This window comes from Carassius auratus, chromosome 42 (assembly GCF_003368295.1).
Source record: "Carassius auratus strain Wakin chromosome 42, ASM336829v1, whole genome shotgun sequence".
Lineage (NCBI taxonomy): Eukaryota > Metazoa > Chordata > Actinopteri > Cypriniformes > Cyprinidae > Carassius > Carassius auratus.
In genome coordinates, this window is record NC_039284.1 from 16,318,179 (window position 1) to 16,331,028 (window position 12,850).

The 12,850-nt window shown below is 34.5% G+C and overlaps 1 protein-coding gene across 4 annotated transcripts in view; it reads right to left on the reverse strand.

Moving 5' to 3' along the window:
- The window catches only part of sash1b (SAM and SH3 domain containing 1b), a 73,507-nt gene that overhangs the window by 3,662 nt on the left and 56,995 nt on the right, over nucleotides 1-12,850 (reverse strand). For 3 of the 4 annotated variants that reach the window (XM_026230094.1, XM_026230096.1, XM_026230095.1), the window contains exons 6-17: nucleotides 11,775-11,861; nucleotides 11,570-11,682; nucleotides 9,979-10,080; nucleotides 7,419-7,551; nucleotides 6,731-7,125; nucleotides 5,287-5,361; nucleotides 5,000-5,143; nucleotides 4,450-4,582; nucleotides 3,204-3,373; nucleotides 2,915-3,124; nucleotides 1,837-1,987; nucleotides 757-888 (exon numbers count right to left, since the gene is read on the reverse strand). In XM_026230094.1, coding sequence (XP_026085879.1) covers nucleotides 757-888; nucleotides 1,837-1,987; nucleotides 2,915-3,124; nucleotides 3,204-3,373; nucleotides 4,450-4,582; nucleotides 5,000-5,143; nucleotides 5,287-5,361; nucleotides 6,731-7,125; nucleotides 7,419-7,551; nucleotides 9,979-10,080; nucleotides 11,570-11,682; nucleotides 11,775-11,861 — 1,845 coding nt within the window. Of the gene's footprint in view, nucleotides 1-756; nucleotides 889-1,836; nucleotides 1,988-2,914; nucleotides 3,125-3,203; nucleotides 3,374-4,449; nucleotides 4,583-4,999; nucleotides 5,144-5,286; nucleotides 5,362-6,730; nucleotides 7,126-7,418; nucleotides 7,552-8,047; nucleotides 9,822-9,978; nucleotides 10,081-11,569; nucleotides 11,683-11,774; nucleotides 11,862-12,850 lie in introns of those variants that run through there. The other variant, XM_026230097.1, reaches the window with a different exon arrangement.

The window sequence follows — 12,850 nt, forward strand, 5'->3', positions numbered from 1 at the left end:
TTTTTTTTTTTTCAAAAAATAAATTTTGGTCTGAAATGCGTCCTGGACATGTTTTCATTAGATTCAATCTTTTAATTGAGACTGAATTTCAATGAATTTCTAAAGAGAGTTTGATGTCGTCGCAGCTCTGATTGTATCTTCTGACTCTACCTGTGGTGCAAAATGAACAGTTTTGTTCTGTCCGTAAATATATCTACTTTAGTCTCATACGTTTGCATATCACAAATGATTTTTAGGCACATCTAAAGATATTGTGCAACAATATATCATTTTTACTAGAAAAAATATACACACACAAACAGCAACATCTCACCAGCACAAGCAAAAAAATAAAATAAAGACATGGTCAACTCTTCACATGAGCATGTTAGGTCTAGAATTATTCGGTTTGTCTAAACCAAAAAGCGAATGGACATTGATTTTCAAACTGTAAAAGTGAATAATATTGATTCAGGATCAAACTTCATCACTCTTTTGGTTCAGCAAGCGCAAAAAAAGAAGTCACGTATCACGGTGCAAACGCTGTTCTCGAATGGAAATGGACTGAAGTGAAATCTCGACACAAAGTCACATGACGAGTAACGGATGCCGTGTTGTCAGAAATATGGATGAGAGATGCTGTGAAAGTCCCAGCGGAGGCACGTGTGCTCCTCACAGCAGAGAGAGGAATGAAAGCAGAAGACTGGATTCATGCAGAGATCACAGACAGGAGGAAGAGGAGGCTGGAGAGTCACAGACGAGGAAGGCCGTCATTACCGTTCTCCAGGTTCTCGTTACTCTCGTAACAGCCCGAGTCACGAGGACAGTCTCCTGGCGGGACGCTGCTCTCGGACAGAAGCTTCTCTTGAGAGTCTCCAGATGATCCCTCGCGCTCCGGGTCACTGTTACCTTCAGATCAAACAACAGCTTCAGCTTAGATTGAATTAGTGTTTCTGAATATGTGCTGAAGACACAATAAATGCATTTTACATTATTACTAGTTTCTTTTCAATGTATAACACTGCATGCTGCATCTGGGCTATAATGAATATTTGCAATGCATATAGATCATTATAATTTATTTATACAATGTATGATGCTTTCAGAAGATTTAAATATACATTAATTATGTACTAAAGCACATGCTTCATTTTTAATTGATTTAATGAAGGAGGAACAATAAAACATACTGTACAGCTGAACTTTAACTTAACTGTAGCTATCATATTTCTTTTTGTCACAAGAATGAGTTTGAAAGATCTAGAAGTGTTTTCATGAATAGTAAACATGTACGTATATGGTAATATTATTATAGTAATTGTATTCCATACTGACTGACATTTTGTGTCACAAATTTAGCAATTCCAGGATATTGATATATATATAAATATATAGACAATGATATATAAATATTTATCATTACAGATAAATACAGAAATTATGGTATAAATACATATAATATACTGTACACTACAATTCAAGGGTTTGGGGTCAGTAAGATTTTTGAAAGTTTTTATCATTTATTTGATAAATACAGTAAATATTGTGAAATATTATTGATTTAAAATAAGTTTTCTATTTAAATATTTTATTATAATTTAAAATGTTATTTTTTTTCTGTGATGCACAGCTGCATTTTCAGCATCATTTCTCCAGTCTTCAGTGTCACATGATCATCAGACGTCATTCTGATATCTTTTGTAACATTATGAATATGTCTTTACTGTCATTTTTGATCAATTTAATGCATCCTTGCTCAATAAAAGTATTAATTTATAAAAAAAAAAAAAATCTATTATAAATAATACTAGTAAAAACAATCTCTGTCAGGTGTGTGTGTGTGTGTGTGTGTCTCACTGTCACACTCCTGCAGCAGCTCGACGGCGGTGAGCAGCACGGCTCTGTGTTGAGGATCTCTGATGTTCAGCTCGTCCAGATCTTCCTCCTCCAACAGTTTAAATGTGTCCAGATCCTCATAACCATTAAACATGAACGTAGGCATGTGCTCCTGCGGGACACAAAGTCCAGGGTTATTACCATAAACGGAAACTAAAACTAATTTTTCTTAATTGAAATACAGCTGAAATACAATAAAATATGAATACTAACTGAAAAGGTCTCTCAGTTAATGTTAATTTAAGTATTTACTAACACATTTTTTAAATCAAAAGTTGTATTTGTTAATATTATTTATAGGACCTCTGATAATGTGAATTATGGACACTTGTATTTTTATTACATTACAATAACAATGATTAATAAATACTGTAACAAATGTTTAGCTCAATGTTATTTCATGTTATGTAAATGCATTCGGTTAAAATGATAAAGCGGTCTTATTTCAAAGAGTTACAGTACCAATATTACTAACTGGGAATACAATTTATAAAAACAGAAATGAAACTTTATATTTTAAAATAAATGAAAACTAATAAAAAAATTATACAAAATACATAAAATGACAAAAAAAATTAAGTAAAATGAATATCAAAACAAAGTATGGTAACACTTTAGAATAACGGTCCATTAGTTGATGTTAGTTAACAAATTAAGTTAACATTATCAAAGCAAGAACAATCCTTCTTATTAATCTTAGTTGATGTTAATTTCATCATTTATTAATGCATTATTTAAATCAAAAGATGTGCTTGTTAACATTAGTTAATGCACTCTGAATTAGCATGAACTAACAATGAATAACTGTATTTTAATTAACAAAGATGAATAAATACAGTAATAAATGTATTGTTCATTGTTTGTTCATGTTAATAAATGAATTAACTAACATTAACTAATGGACCATTATTCTAAAGTGTTACCCAAAGTATAAAAATATAAGCTAATTTAAATACATATATGTTAAAATAATGCTGTGGTGAACATGGTAATACTAAGCAATTAACATGAAAACTGTCAGATGATTGAGCAATATTACTTTGAGATTGATGCGCTCCAGAAGCTCCTCCACCGAGGTCGGTTTAGGAGGGTGACTTTTCCTCCTCTTCTTCACACCGCGTTTGGGTTTCTCCTCTTCCTCGTTCAGCACGTCCACGTAAATGAATTTAAACGTTCCCACTTTGTCACTGAGGAGCCCCATCCACGTGCCCATGGGCGGCTTACTGATGATGTCGATCAGATCTCCTCTCTGGAAGAGCAAACACACGCTACAGACACAGAGCAACGGAAGCTGATGGTCAGTTGATTTCTGAGAGCAGGCGTCTGACCTTGAGTTTGAGGGAGTCTGTGTCATACGGGCTCGGGGTGAAGTCTGTGTGGACCAGCGCTCGGCCACAGAAAGGTCCTCTGTACGGCAGCTCGTCTTCATCAGCGTCCTCTGATTTCACACTCTCACGGTTACTGGTGGACGAGTCTGTGGTGCTGACCGTCTGACCGCCTGCAAAACAACTCCACAATTAACCTGCTATTCTTTAAAGAACCATCTAAATACCATGGTAATCATTTAGTACCGCCAGGTCTTTTTTAAACCATCTCTATATTTATTATATAGCTTTCTGGTCGAATTGACAGTCAAACATTTCTGAATAATGACGCTGACCTATAAAACTGAGCAGTGTCCAAGACAATGATTTAGATTTGTTCAAACACAAATGAAATAATTTTAAATCAAAAATTGATATTTTATGTCCATTTATTTGATAAGCAGCTGTGTCATTAGCAAAATAATAATATACAGCCAGCATGTAAGTATCACAAATTCACATGATCATAACATAATCCTAAAAGGTTGCAATAATGACCAGCAGGCTGTATGCTATCTATTCTATTATATTCTATTAAAATTAGATTATGTTTTATTCATTGTTATGTGGTTTCTTCATTTATATTAGTTTTTTATTTCTATTTAGCTCTAATTTATTTATTTTATTTCAGTTTTAGTAATTTTAGCACGTCAACATTTTATTTAGTTGGCAATGCAACATTTCATGAAAATGAGAAAACTGATTTGTAATATTTTACTTTAAACAGTACATATTTGTATTATATATATATATATATATATATATATATATATATATATATATATATATATATATATATATATATATATATATATATATATATATATATATTTTTTTTTTTTTTTTTACTTATTATTTTAGCTTAAATTTATTTTATTTCAGTTCATTGTTCATTTTTGTTTTGTCACTATTTTTACAAATTTTCCGCCAACAATAGTCAACACTGTATTAAGAATATCTATAATTCATAATGAATCTCCACAACCCCTTGGACACCTTTCAGCGTTTACAATATTTTAACGAAAACAAAAAATGGAAAAAAAAAAATTCTAGTTATGATCATGGTTTTATATTTGGCTTTACGCATATTTTTATATGACTTTTGTAAGGTTTTATAGTATAAAGGCTATATCTGTTTATTATATTATATTCTGTTTGACATTTTCCACAGAAGTGCCTTTCAGAAGTATGCTGGAGCAGATAGACTCACTCATGGAGCTCTGTCCGCTGAGGGAACTCCTCAGACTCTCCACCGATCCTCCGGCCTTGAGTTTGGGTTTCTCCAGAGAGTCTGTGTCCGTGTGAGGAGACAGTGGGCTGCTGGGAGCTCGGCTTGGGCTCGACTGAGAGTCACAGAGAACAACAACACACTGAAATCAATACATCTTACAACAGAGGGCGCCAGATACTTACAAATGAAGCTGTATTGTAAGATGGTACATTCTACAGGTATCGACTACTAATCAATGAGTAATAAGGCATTTGGTTCAGTGATAAGTCGTGTCTTTTGCTCATAGATCCAAACAACCTAAAAAGCACATTTGAGCAAGCAACCATGATGATTTTTGCTTTTGCTTTGTAGATATAAAAGGCAAACTCTTTTCTCAACCACAACTCACAATTAGTAATGCACAAAAATCCCCGTCTTTGCAAGTCCAAACTGTATTCTGCTTGGACAAAAAGGACAGATTTGCTATACTGGAATTGCTCACATCTTTCCAGTGTCTTGCATTATGAATGAATCTTGATCAAACAATCACCTGCTCCGATGGAGAGGAACTATATTTCTTGGATATGCGTTTCCTCATGGTCTCTTTTACAGATTTCACCTTCTTCCCCAGAGAGATACGGGAAGGAGTTGGAGATCTGGACGCGTCTCTCATGCTGATATCACTGTTTTCATTCTGGAGGACAGACGGGACATTATGCACAACCTTCATCTTCTCAAATGATAAGAATGACATGGAAGTAGTCTGTTGTAAACAGATCTTAATGCATTTGGAATAGACTTTATGAATTAATTTGCAGGTTTACACCGTGTCCTTACCGTGGGGTCACTGCTGCTGTTGCTCATGTACACTGATCGGCTTGTGAGATCAAATCCTCCAAAGCTGCAGGTCCTCTGTGACATAAAGTACACATAGTGCTGGATCAAATCTATATCATTACATTGAAATCTTGTGAACGTTTTTGTGATTAATTACTTATTTGTGAATAGTTATATATATAGTTTTGGAGGTCACCCTGGGACCTGTACATTAAAATGAAAGAAAATCTGGCTCTAGCTTACTACAGATAAACACATGCATAAAAATTATATATATATATTTTTATATATATATATATATATATATATATATATATATATATATATATATATATATATATATATATAAAAAATCATAAAATACATATGAAAAGAATATAAATGAAACAAAATGAATAAAAAAAAATAATAATAAAAAAAAAATATATATATAAAAACAAAACAATATAAAAAATAAGAAGGAATGCACAATATTTGATTTTGCCGATATCCGATATGCCGATATTTTTCAACTCATTTTGGCCGATACGATATATTTCCTTTTGTTTGGAAACAACACCAAGTCTCTCCTGTGCAGAAATTATAAGAAAGATATTTTTTTTTTATCTTAAAAAAAATCTAACTTATCTGTTAGAATTAAATAAAAAATAATTAGGATTTTTTTTACAGTGCACTGAAGCTTTGAAAATAACCATAAATAAACTATATATCAATCGCTGCACTTTAATATATATATATAATTATAATATAATATATAACTATATATATAATTTTTCTATTTAGCTTTAAAAAAAAATATTTAACTTATGGTAATTTGAGTACTTCAACTTTTTATATAACATTTTATTTCTGTTTGTTTTTGATTTTTGTTTCGTCACTATTTTTATATATCATAAATTATATAAACTATATATCAATCGCTGCATTGATATAAAGCAAGAGTTGTAAAAATTCTGAAAAAAAGTGTCATGTTTGTGATTTGTTTTTCATGTAAGCAATAGCTTCTGACCTTTAAATCAAATCATACTCATTATTTTATGACATCAATTACTGCAGCTTTATTTAATCAGAAACAAAGTCTAAATGTTATTTATGCAGGCTCTATCATACACAGAAAGTGTTATTCTGTACGTGCTTGATAGAGGTTCAGATGAAATGCAATAATCCAAAAGAGTGAATCTAATCATCATTCAGATAAAACGTTTCTTCAAGAATGCTGCCACACTGCTGAAGTGATCTAATCACTAGCACACCCTGAGTACATGTGAGTTAAAGCATTGGTCATATCTGGAACATATATGCATCATTTTTTCAAATCGGACACATGCGGATATTTACATTTAAAGCCATTATCGGCAGATTCCGATATCTTTCCGATAATATCATGCATCCCTAAAAATAAGTGATAAAATAAAACAAGACAAAACATGCTGGAGGCACTCACTCCATGGTAGTTAGTGGGGCTCAGGGCGCGTCTCATCTCCCCATCGGTCACAGAGCGGGACAACCTGTGCTCGACCTCACCATCTGCCTCAGAGAAGGAGGATCCGCTGCCTGCGTCCAGCCCAGAAACCACTCCACCGCGTCCCATCGTGGGCTCCAGACCCTGACAGTTGCTGGACTTACTGATGGTCTTGAAGAGCTTGTGGCTGCTGTAGGTGTCTAAGCTGCTGGAGGAGGGAGATGTTGTCAAACTGTCCGAGTCTCTGTCCAGAGACAGCTGTTCATGAAGCACAGAGCTCAGACAGTCACCCTGGGGCACGGCCAGACGTTTGTGCACCCCAGAGTACAGAGAGACACCCTCCTCGCCGGACTGGAGCACTTCAGGACTCACAGGGTCTGGATGGGTAACAGAGGAGGTTTAAAGTCAACATAAAAACTACACTGACCCTATACTTTCTTAATACATGTCCCTGGTCTCAATGCATGCTAGTCCAAATAAATCTGGCTTCACAATCATACATCAAGCTGTAATAATCTTCAGACTGTGGCTAGCTGCTAAACTGTTTTGTGAATTCGCCCAAGACTGATTTTGCTATTATAATAAAAACAGTTTCTCATCCTGAATATGCACTGCTATTTTAGGTGTGATTTATGACATGAATATGTTCTGAAATGCATTCATCTCTCACCTTTTGAGCCATGTTTTTTGGCCTCATCAATTCGAATAAGTTTCTTTCTCACACGTCGAGTTGAATTAACAAGTTTATGAAGTCGACGAAAGGTGACTGACTCTTCCAGCTCATCTTCAGACTGCTCTCTCGACTGTATGTGATAAGACATAGAAAATTGGTCCAGGTATAGTTTACTACTGATGAACACAGAATAAAATAAGGGAAAAATAATTTAAAATAATTTAATAATATATATATATACAAATATAAAATAAAACCATAAAACATTTTAAAAGTAAAATAAAATAACAAAAATAAAATAAAAACTGGTAAGAGCATTGTACTGATTAACACAAAAATAAAAAAATAAAATAAAAACAATATAAAATAAAATCATAAAATAACACAAATATAAAATAAACACTAAACAATTAAAATAAAATAAAACTAAATATAAAAACGAATTGAAAATAACCAAATGAAATAAAATAAAAACTGGTAAGGGCATAATACTGATAAACATTACAATTTAAATTTAATTAAAAACAATATAAAATATAAAATAAAAACAAAACAAATAATATAAAATAAATAATAAAGCAAAACAAAATATAATATAAGATGAACTTGAAAAGGAAAGGAAAGAAAAGAAAAGAAAAGGAAAGGAAATGAGGTTTAGTATATTCAAGGTAAAAGGTCCATGCATAGACTTGTAATGGAAAGTATTTTGACTCATTATTGACCACAAGCATTCATGTGTCTCCAGCATACGGTAAACCAAAAAGCCCACGTATGCAAACTATAAAAATAGATGATGTGCAGATGAAGTTGCGAATATTTCAGACTCACATACTCATGAACTTCAACATGCAACTCGTCCTGCAGTGTTTTTGCTCCAGACATGACTGATCCCTCAAATCATGTGACTATTAAGAGTCTGAGCGTTTGCTAATGTCTGCTATAAACAGCTCTGCTACTTTACTAAATGATCAGACACACCGTTTTCACCTACTAGGCCATAAAACAGATGAAGAAACCAGAAGAATCTAGAGACGAGAATATCCCAGAGACAAAGGGTGCAGGACTCATATCTAGCTTATTTTCAGCAAGTAGAGCTGCCTGTATTTCTCAGAATCATCTGTTTTAGCAGCAGACGGCTGTGGGCTCAGAAGAGAGACGGACACATCTCAACTATAATTACCCCATCATTTACGGTTCAAACTCATAATATAGAATAGCACGTCTCTGATGCAGGTGCTAAACATGTGCAGCTCTCGCTTCAGACCCATAAAACATCACAGAACCTGAAATAAACCTGGTGAAATGTCAAACACAGTCAGTGTGAGACTATTAGAGTCTCCTACAGTATAAATGGCTCTTGTGCAGGAGTCTTAAAACGAAACTATTTCAGCACGTGGAATGATCTGCAACTGGCATCAGTAAAATTCAAGCACACAAAGTCAAACTATTGTCATTAAAAACCACAACTTTTGCACAGTAGTTCAAAGAAGACCCTAGTATTATCAGGGTGCATGTCGGAAAAAAGCATGGTATTAAAATGCACATGTACAAAAACATATTACCATGTAACCAACAAAATATAGTAATATCATAGCATTAGTTATATATATAAGTGTGATTATACGCACAAATTCAGTTAAAATATTAATGCATTTAGCAGACACTTTTATCCAAAGCAACTTACAGTGCATTCAGGTTAACAATTTTTCCCTAACATGTGTTTCCTAGAAATCGAACCCACTTGTTGCACTGCTAAGGCAATGCTGTACCACTGAGCCACAGGAACACTATAAATATCAGCAAACAAGTTTGTGACCTAAAGCTGGGTACATTAAAAGAACATCATAAGATATTTCACAGAATACAGATTCAGGGTAGATGCTCTATAGAATGCACATGCTCTAGAGAAGTTGAATTCATTTCATCTCGCTCTTTCACTGTGCTCAAGTAATCTATTGGACTTTTTCATTCAATGCTGAAAAATGAAAAACAATGCTACGCAGATGTTGAACAGATACTGAGCCTCAGAGGTTTGGTCATACCACTAACCTTTAATGCAATCACAAGACTGATGCTCGTCTTTGCTAACACAACATCTAAAGTGCAAAGTGATTTTTCTTTTTTTTTTAGCATGCAACAAAATGGTAAACAGTGGCTCTGTCCAGTGGAATTGGTGGAATGGATCCTGCATCCAAGTGCTTTAGTCACACAATCCCTGCACAAAAGAGCTGTGGACTGCTGAAGAGAGCGCAGCCCTGCATTCAACCAGCCAAAAATGCACAATAGGGGGTTACAGCATTGAGGGGATGAATGGGACCCCGCCTGGAGGCACAAAGGGGCCGTGGATCACATCACGGACATGACGGGGGGATGGAGGGGTGACAACCCTGCTGGGAGTGTCTGTAGACAGAAGATCCGCCAATAAACAAGTTCATCACAACAAACATAGTTAACGAATGTTCACGCCTTTCATTTCCACGCGTTTGGCTTTGGGGGAGACCTGGATTTTCGCGAGAAGTTGACATTAGCAAACACAGAAAGTAACTGGGAAACTTACATTACAGTAGGAGGCTTCGGTCATGGAGGGACTGGGTGTGTCGGTCCAATCGGTCGCGTCCACGCTGTTGGACTGCTTGTTCTGCGTTTCATACTCTCTCAGCTGAGGGAACAAATAAAGCACGTTAGCGAATGTTTGAGGGAGTAAAATCAAGTCCTATCCTCAGTGGTAGACTGTAAAAAACATTTCAGGAAAGTGTATTAGGACATTTTTACTTAGCATTCACTACATTCCAATGCATACTGTAATATCTTACTTTTTACTTTGTGAACAAGGAGATTCTTTCAAATGTACCTGTTGAATTGGTTCACGATTCACACTGAATGATTCACAACTGATTTTGTATCAACTCACTTATTCAATTATACGATCAAAATGAGCCAAGTGTCGTATTTTAGGAAATTTTTACTTCTTCAATACATTTCAAAGAGTAATAATAGTTTTACTCCACTACATTTCACGAAAACATGTAATTCCTCGTTGTCCCCAACTGAGGAGATCGCTACCTGCTCTGAGCCACGATAACGATGTCTGATTTCATGAATGAGCGGATTCTTTCCAATGAACCTACTGAATCATTTCACAAGTCGCAATGAACGATTCATTTGAGAATCGAACTGATCAACAATGCAGTGATTCAATGATCCGGTCAAAACCACCAGGGACCAGGATATTATCAGAGACTTAATGCAAATGTGACTTAATACATTGTTTTGGCAATACAATATAAAATGTGATTATTTACAAATCAATACATATTAAAGCTGCAGTAGGTAACTTTTGTAAATATATATTTTTTACATATTTGTTAAACCTGCCATTATGTCCTGACAGTAGAATATGAGACAGATAATCTGTGAAAAAAATCAAGCTCCTCTGGCTCCTCCCAGTGTCCTATTGCCATTTGCAGAAATACATCGCTCCCGGTAAGAAACAACCAATCAGAGCTGCGGTCCGTAACTTTGTTTGTGTTCAAAATTTCAAAAAATTTATATAATAAGCGAGTACACCATGAATCCATTTTCCAAACCGTGTTTTTAGCTTGTCCTGAATCACTAGGGTGCACCTATAATAAGTGTTTATATTCGGACTATTTTAGATTGCTTCGGGGGTACCGCGGCGGAGTAACCCAGTACCTTTGTGATTCTTCATAGACATAAACAGAGAGAAGTAGTTCCGGCTACGATGTTCTTCCGCAAGACGCAAGCAGTTCTGTTTATTAACCGCTAGAGCGTCAAAAGTTACCGACTGCAGCTTTAAATGTCTGCACTAATATTTCTTATGACTAGTTTGACTAGTGCTATCTTGAAAAAATAATTTCAGTTCATCGATTAGTACTTTTTAATTGTATTACTTAAGTACACCAAAAATCAAGTATTTCTGTACTTTTACTTAAGAAAAACTGAAAATGAAATTACAATTATTTTTAGTGAAGTAATATTTGGTTAAGTTTTCTGTATTTGTACTCGACTACTTGATTTGTGTACTTCATCCACCACTGCCCATCCTACATGGTTTTTGTTGAGCATCTCATTTTTTTTAAAAATACATGACATTAGGAAAGAAAAATAGGTTGTGAAGTGTTTCAGACCCGAGCCAAGGCTTCCTCCACTGTGATCATCTTCTCCTTCACCATCATCATCAGCTGGATGCGTTCTTCATCACTCATTGTGATCTCACTGGCCACAAAGCCCAGATCCTCTCCTGTGAACCAGATGTCAAAGGTCATGCATATAATTTAAAACAATATTTAATTGAAGATTGAATGGAAATTTGATAAGAAGTGGGTGAAGAACCTTTCGGTGGCACTCGAATGCTCCCTTTCTGTGCCTTGCGGAAGTTTTGCCAGAACGATTTGTTTTTCTTTCTGTCCCATTTCCCTGCTGTTAGAAACAGTTTGAAACTCAATAAATTTCTGGAGAAGCATTTATAGATATAGATACAGAGTCAAAAGTTTGGATAAATTTTTTAAATCATGGGAATAAATGACATTTTAAGATACATAAAAATTGAAAACCGTTATTTAAAAATGCAAAACTAAATAATTTTTTTTTTTTTACAGATTTTACTGTATTTTTTATCAAATAATGCACACTTGGTAAACAAAAACAAACAAGCAAAAATGTGAAAAAAAATTCGGAGCACCGTACATGGCATGCAGGAAAAAAATAGTAGGTGAAATCATGCACACGATTACTATTTCGTCCCCTTGATTTATATATTTTGCGCATTATTTACTAATGTGTTCCATTCATTTGCTGACTCCTGCAAACCATTTATAAATAGAGAGGACAAATTAGTAAATTGTCCACTTGATATAGCAAATCGAGGGAACTAAATAGTAATTCTGTGCATATTTCAGTACATCGAGCAAACAAATTAGCAAATCGACTGAACGAATTAGAAAATCAAGGGAATTAAATAGTAATCGTGTGCACAAATTAAGAAATCGAGGGAACTAAAATGGTAATGGTGTGCAAGTTTTAGTTCGCGGAGAGAACGAATAAGTAAATTGTGCGCACAAATTAGCAAATCGAGGGAGCGAAATAGAAATCGTGTGGATGTTTTAGTACATCGAGGGAACAAATTAGTAAATTGTGCATATCATTTAGAAAATCGAGGGAACTAAATAGTAATCATGTGCACGTTTTAGTTCATTGAGGGTACGAATTAGTAAATTTTCATATAAATTAGCAAATCGAAAGAATTAAATAGGAATCATGTGGATGTTTTAGTACATCAAGGGAACGAATTAGTAAATTGTCATATAAATTAGCAAATCGAAAGAACAAAATAGTAATCGTGTGGACGTTTAAGAACATTGAGGGAACGAATTAGTAAATTGTGTGCACAAATTAGCAAATCGAGGGAA